A 7500-nucleotide genomic window follows, 5' to 3' on the forward strand; every position below is an offset into this window, starting at 1 on the left:
AGAGAATTGAGAGAAAAAAAAAGGCTTTTATAAAAGAAAACTATATTTATTTTATATATTTCTCTAAGCATTCGCTGATGCTATTGGTCTATTCAAACAGCTCGACCAGTCCCGTAGCTCGGTTTAAAAACGTCTTCGAAATCTGACAGGTCAGGGGGGAGGAGGGACTGAGGGTGGCTTCCTCCCCCCAGGCCCCCAGCCCCCTTTCCCCCTGGGATTCCTTTGGTGGGAGGGAGTGTGCGTTCGTGGGTTACAAGTTTTGTAACGACTGTAAACGGAGGTAATATAAGCGGGGCCTTTTGTAATGTTCCCCTCACTGGCCCTCAGCAGTAGCTTTAGTCAGTCCTTCGACTCCTTTCTCCATCCTCGGGTGTACAAGACAACTAAAATACTTTAGACATGGTGAGTGCTTGCATCCTTTGCCGAAGGATTTTATTGATCATAACAAACGGTAAGATATTCACATCGCTTTATCATTTTTAGGTTTGACTGAAAGTGGACTCTAAATGTTTTAGATCACATTCTTTATCACTTGCGGCCATAAAACATCGAAAATGCTTTCGAAATATAAGCCATTGTTGATGAGGTAAATCTATACCATTTTCCCTTCGCGTTTTCAATTACTTTATTCAGGTAATTTATGTTTTGACAATATGCTAGAAATACGATTCTTCAAATAAAAAAAAAATCACGGTCAAGCTAAAGTATTTTAAAAAGTTCAGTTCTTGAAAAAAAATGACATCGTTGCTTGCAGTATATAGATGTCTACCCTGTGTTCATTAATCATATTTGCAAGCACCACAAGAAATAAACCTGATAAGAAAGCATATCTTGAAATATAAATTCGAAGTGAGATGCCAAAAATATCATTGGCTAGAACCTGTGTTAGTTGGTCTGCTTATAATTAAACATCCATATTTCTTTCAAGTGAGACTAGGCCTAACAATATGAACAATAGTGGCTTCATTTATTTTATTAAGGCAAACAAGGCAACTTTATAAATTGTATTAATAGAAGTGATTTTAGCTCTGACAGATATGAGCTAGTGTGCGAAAGTGACATGTAAAAAAGAAATGAAATTGTGACGAAACTCAGAGACGTTACCGGAAATAACATCGGCCACGTGAGCGAGTTTCAAAAGGCAACCTTTTTAACCAGCTATATTTTTTCCTACAGTCTCTCTCTCTCTCTCTCTCTCTCTCTCTCTCTCTCTTATTTGTTATGGTAACATCTCAAGATTATTCCTCTCTCTCTCTCTCTCTCTCTCTCTCTCTCTCTCTCTCTCTCATATATTTGTTATGGTAACATCTCAAGATTATTCATCTCTCTCTCTCTCTCTCTCTCTCTCTCTCTCTCTCATATTTATATTGGTAACATCTAAAGATTATTCATCTCTCTCTCTCTCTCTCTCTCTCTCTCTCTCTCTCATATTTATATTGGTAACATCTAAAGATTATTCATCTCTCTCTCTCTCTCTCTCTCTCTCTCTCTCTCTCTCTCTCATTTGTATTGGTATCATCTTAAGAATATTCATCTCTCTCTCTCTCTCTCTCTCTCTCTCTCTCTCTCTCATATTTATATTGGTAATACCTAAAGATTATTCTCTCTCTCTCTCTCTCTCTCTCTCTTCTCTCTCTCTCTCTCTCTCATATTTATATTGGTAACACCTATAGATTATTCTCTCTCTCTCTCTCTCTCTCTCTCTCTCTCTCTCTCTCTCTCATATTTGTATTAATTGATAACATCTCTCTCTCTCTCTCTCTCTCTCTCTCTCTCATATTTGTATTAATTGATAACATCTCTCTCTCTCTCTCTCTCTCTCTCTCTCTCTCTCTCTCTCTCTCATATTTGTATTAATTGATAACATTCTCTCTCTCTCTCTCATATTTGTATTAATGGATAATATCTCTCTCTCTCTCTCTCTCTCTCTCTCTCTCTCTCTCATATTTGTATTAATGGATAATATCTCTCTCTCTCTCTCTCTCTCTCTCTCTCTCTCTCTCATATTTGTATTAATGGATAATATCTCTCTCTCTCTCTCTCTCTCTCTCTCTCTCTCTCTCTCTCGTATAAATGAATGTAATCTTAAAGACGAAATCAACTAATTATGACGTATATGAAATCGCTTAATATCTGCTCAACTCATAACTGATAATCTAATTGTATGTTTTACATTTGCATGATTAATTGATTATGTATTTTTATCTCATCTGTTTATTTTTTACTTAATTAGTATATGCTTTTTTATTTCTTCTATTTAGATATCTAAAAGGGTAGACAACTGCTTATTTTTATCGTTTTAACTTTAAAATTATTTATTCTTTAGCTTTGCTTTTTTTGTTATTAAATTTATTTGTTTATATTATTTGTATTACATAAATCGAACATTAAGCAATGTTATTTGTTTATTATTTTCATAATCATCTATTAAAAATACGAACTTTTTTAAAACTTCAAAATGTTTCACTTTCTAAGTTACACTGTTGTGTGTTTTTATTTTTTTTCTGCTTAACGTTATCTCTTACCGAACAGGACTCACAGAGACGTCTCAGAGATATTTTTTTTTTCCTTATTTCTTTTGCCTTAACATCGCCATTATCTTATTCATTACAGGATTCTCTCGAGCCAGATCAGATTGAAGGTACGTATTCACGGAAGACTCAGAGATTGGGTCCTCTTTTCTCAAGTGACCCTTTGGAAACATATTTCCCTCCTGAAGGTTTCTCACCAAATATGAGCCCCTTCCTTCTGAAGTTTTCTGACCAAACTTAGCCCCTTCCTTCTAAACCTTCTGAAGATTTCTGTCCAAGCGTAGCCCCTTCCTTCTGAAGATTTCTGACCAAACAGGAGCCCTCACTTCTGAAGATTGCTGACCAAACATAAGCCCCTCCCTTCTGAAGATTTCTGACCAAACTTAGCCCCTCCCTTCTGAAGAATTCTGACCAAACTTAGCCCCTCCCTACTGAAGATTTCTGACCAAACAGGTGCCCTCCCTTCTGAAGATTGCTGAACAAACAGGAGCTCTCCCTTCTGAAGATTTCTGAACAAACGGGAGCTCTCCCTTCTGAAGATTTCTGACCAAACTTAGCCCCTTCCTTTTGAAGATTTCTGTCCAAACGTAGCCCCTCCCTTCTGAAGATTGCTGACCAAACAGGAGCTCTCCCTTCTGAAGATTTCTGACCAAATATGTGCCCCTCCCTTCTGAAGATTTCCCACCAAACTTAGCCCCTCACTTCTAAAGATTTCTGACCAAACAGGTGCCCTCCCTTCTGAAGATTGCTGAACAAACAGGAGCTCTCCCTTCTGAAGATTTCTGAACAAACGGGAGCTCTCCCTTCTGAAGATTTCTGACCAAACTTAGCCCCTCCCTTCTGAAGATTGCTGACCAAACAGGAGCTCTCCCTTCTGAAGATATCTGACCAAATATGTGCCCCTCCCTTCTGAAGATTTCCCACCAAACTTAGCCCCTCACTTCTGAAGATTTCTGACCAAACAGGAGCCCTCACTTCTGAAGATTGCGGGACCAAACATGAGCCCTGCCTTCTGAAGATTTCTGACCAAACTTAGCCCCTCCCTTCTGAAGATTTCTGGCCAAACATGAGCCCCTTCCTTCTGAAGATTTCTCACCAAAACATGAGCCCTTTCCTTCTGAAGAATTCTGACCAAATTTAGCAACTCCCTTCTGAAGATTTCTGACCAAATTTAGCCCCTCCATTCTGAAGATATCTGTCCAAACATATGCCCCTCCCTTCTGAAGATTTCTGACTAAACCGAGCCCTCCCTTCTGAAGATTTCTGACTAAATATGTGCCCCTCCTTCTGAAGATATCTGACCAAATTTAGCCCTTCCCTTCTAAAGATTTCTGACCAAATTTAGCCCCTCCCATCTGAAGATTGCTGACCAAACATGTGGCCCCCTCCATTCTGAAGATATCTGTCCAAACATATGCCCCTCCTTTCTGAAAATTCCTAACCAAAACATGAGCCCCTCCCTTCTGAAGATTGGCCAAATTTAGCCCCTCCCTTCTAAAGATCTCTGACCAAACTTACTACCTCTCTTCTGCAGATTTCTGACCAAACATAAGCCCCTCCATTTTGAAGATTTCTGACCAAACATGAGCCTCTCCCTTCTGAAGATTTCTCACCAAATTAGCCCCTCCCTTCTGAAGATTTATAACCAAATATGAGACCCTCCCTTTTGAAAATTCTGACTAAACATGAGCCCATCCCTTCTGAAAATTTCTGACCAAATATAAGCCCCTTCCGTCTGAAAATTCCTCACCAAACAGGAGCTCCTTCTTTCTGAAGAATTCTGACCAAACATGAGCCCCTCCGTTCTGATGAATTATGAGCCCCTTCCTTCTGAAGATTTCTGACCAAACTTAGCCCCCTTCTTTCTGAAGATTTCTGACCAAACATGAGCCCCTGAGCCATTACATTAAATCTTTTTTAAACCTCCCTGCCACGCATTGATCCACCCATTTGTTTCTTTTCCCTTTCAAGTAAAAGAATGTTCCCTTTTTGCAGCCCTCCAGAGAATTTCCTCTTCTGAAGATGCTTGACCGACCAAAATGCCCTTATCAATTGTTGATTTTCCTGCCATGCATTTGTGCACTTATTCATTCATCTTTTCAGATCAATAAAACTGAATACGATTGACATAATGATACATCCTTACCTTGTAACCTTACGGAAATATCTAATCAACATGGAGTCCTATAAATCTTTATTTCAATGACTGTATATTACTTCACTTACGTATTTCCATCTATGTACTCATCTACCAATTCTTTTTTGGTTGATTTTTATTTTATGTGCAACCTTGCGTTCAGTTTTCTTCTTCTACTCTATAGTTTGTCGTTGTTGTAACACTTGCTTGTGATTTATCGCCAATTCCCTTTCTTTCCACAAGAATTTACAACTCAAGACCATTTTCCTATTGAGAGATTACAATCTGATTGTATTTATTGAAAAGTTATTTTTAATATATGTGTAAATTCATATGAATTTATGTATATATATATATATATATATATGTATGTATATATACACACACACACACACACACATATATATATATATATATATATACATATAAATAATCTTTTATTCGAACTCGAACTACATTTATCGGTTGTTACAACCATTTATTCTTTTTATTTTAGTCTATAATATATTTATTAATTTACATTTTATATAATTTAGTTTACACATACGCACACACACACACACTCACATATATATATACATATATATATATATATATATATATATATGTATATATATCATTATTTTTCATTTTTTTTTGTGGCAAGCAATATACTTATAGAATTATATACATATACATTCACAGCTGAAGCCAATTTTAATTTCAAAATGATCTTAACCAAAATGTCATTGTTTTGCTCATCTTGTTCTTATTGTTCTTCTTCTTCTTCTGCACCTTCTGCAGCCCTCAGGAAGGCCTTCGACTCCTTCGACACGGAGAACCAGGGCTTCATCACAGCCGACACCGTGGGCACCATCCTCAGGATGATGGGCGTCAAGATCTCGGAGAAGAACTTGGCTGAAGTTATCGCTGAAACCGACGAAGACGGTGAGTAACAACAACAATAACAACAACTCTCCTTCCTCCTGTCTCTGGTTGTAGGATGTTGTTACAAGTGTTGTGACGTTTCAAATCTCTAGAGAGATAAAATGGCTCCCTTGCAACAATAATATCAACAACTCTCCTTCTCCCTGTCTCTGGTTGTAGGATGTTGTTACAAGTGTTGTGGCGTTTCAAATTTCTAGAGAGGAAGATGCCTCTTTTGCAACAATAACATTACAACTCCTCTTACTGTCATAGGTTGTAGAATGTTGTTACAAGTGTTGTGGCGTTTCAACTCTCTAGAGAGGAAATATGCCTTCCTTGCAACAATAACATGTACAAAAACTCTTCTTCTTCTTCCTGTCATTGGTTGTAGGATGTTGTTACAAGTGTTGTGATGTTTCAAATCTCTAAAGAGGAAAAATGCCTCTCTTGAAACAATAACAACAACAACAACAACTCTCCCTCTTCCTGTCTTTGGTTGTTGGATGTTGTTACAAGTGTTTGTGACGCTTCAAATCTCTAGAAAAGAAAAATGCCTCCCTTGCAACAACAACAACAAATCTCCTTCTTCCTGTCTCTGGTTGTTGGATGTTGTTACAAGTGTTATGACGTTTCAAATCTCTTAAGAGGAAATAATATCTCCCTTGCATTGCAAAGCTATCAGGATTATTATTCTTTTAGGTTCTTTGTATTATGAAGTTTTTAGTATTGTAGTTTCCTCTTCTTAAGTTTGATAAACGACATTAGTAAAGTTGAAAATTATAATAATTTTGAAATCACCTTCGATATTCTTTAACATTTATATTTCAGTTCATTATAACTTACCAATGTAAATTAATTTGTATTCCAACACCATAAAGACAAAAGTATCGTCGATCTAAATTCATTTGTATTCCAACAGCATAAAGACAAAAGTATCGTCTATCTAGGCCTCTGTGCATTCATTGAAGAGCTCATTAAAATGGATTGTGTTCGTCGTGAGCTTAATAAAAGCTTAATAAAAGCTTAAAGCTTAATCAAAGCTTCTTCTTCTTGTTTGCAGGCTCTGGCCAGATTGAGTTCGAGGAGTTCATTGAGCTGTCGGCCAAGTTCCTCATTGAGGAGGACGAGGAAGCTCTCAAGGCTGAGCTGAAGGAAGCTTTCCGTATTTACGACAAGGAAGGTGAGTTCTCTCTCTCTCTCTCTCTCTCTCCTCTCTCTCTCTCTCTCTCTCTCTTTCAGAAGCGTTCCATATTTACAAGGAAGGTGAGCACTCTCTCTCTCTCTCTCTCTCTCTCTCTCTCTCCTCTCTCTCTCTCTCTCAGAAGCCTTTTGTATTTACAAAGTAAGCAACCACCCTCTCTCTCTCTCTCTCTCTCTCTCACTCTCTCTCTCAGAAGCGTTCCATATTTACAAGGAAGGTGAGCTCTCTCTCTCTCTCTCTCTCTCTCTCTCAGAAGCCTTCTGTATTTACAAGGTAAGCAACCACCCTCTCTCTCTCTCCTCTCTCTCTCTCTCTCTCTCCTCTCTCTCTCTTAGAAGTATTCTATGTTTACAGGAAAGGCTAGCAACTGTTTTCTCTCTCTCTCTCTCTCTCTCTCTCTCCTCTCTCTCTCTCTCTCTAAAAATGAAACAATTAAAGCATTTATCTGCTACAAAGTTTGAGGGTATTTCCAATGTTAATTGTGACCATAAGGGGCGTTCCCTCCAGTCAAAGATGGAGAGCCCGTTTTTTTTAATAATATCAAAGCTAAATGAACTATTCACTCAATCAATCAATTCATTTCCACTCATTTTCAATCATTTCCACTCACCCTCCACAGGGCAAGGCTTCATCACCACTGAGGTCTTGAGGGAGATCCTGATCGAGATCGACAACAAACTCACCCCTGACGATCTCGACGGAATCATTGAAGAAGTCGACGAAGA

General features: G+C 38.0%; 1 protein-coding gene across 2 annotated transcripts in view; it reads left to right on the forward strand.

Moving 5' to 3' along the window:
- The window catches only part of LOC137659611 (troponin C, isotype gamma-like), a 12314-nt gene that overhangs the window by 3709 nt on the left and 1105 nt on the right, over positions 1 to 7500 (forward strand). Inside the window, exons 1-5 of one of the 2 annotated variants that reach the window (XM_068394457.1) lie at positions 277 to 402; positions 2614 to 2641; positions 5452 to 5595; positions 6635 to 6754; positions 7395 to 7500. The exon at positions 7395 to 7500 is cut by the window's right edge and continues 26 nt beyond it. In XM_068394457.1, coding sequence (XP_068250558.1) covers positions 400 to 402; positions 2614 to 2641; positions 5452 to 5595; positions 6635 to 6754; positions 7395 to 7500 — 401 coding nt within the window. In that variant the 5' untranslated portion in view covers positions 277 to 399. Of the gene's footprint in view, positions 1 to 276; positions 403 to 2613; positions 2642 to 5451; positions 5596 to 6634; positions 6755 to 7394 lie in introns of those variants that run through there. The other variant, XM_068394458.1, reaches the window with a different exon arrangement.

The sequence above is a fragment of the Palaemon carinicauda genome, chromosome 20 (assembly GCF_036898095.1).
Source record: "Palaemon carinicauda isolate YSFRI2023 chromosome 20, ASM3689809v2, whole genome shotgun sequence".
Lineage (NCBI taxonomy): Eukaryota > Metazoa > Arthropoda > Malacostraca > Decapoda > Palaemonidae > Palaemon > Palaemon carinicauda.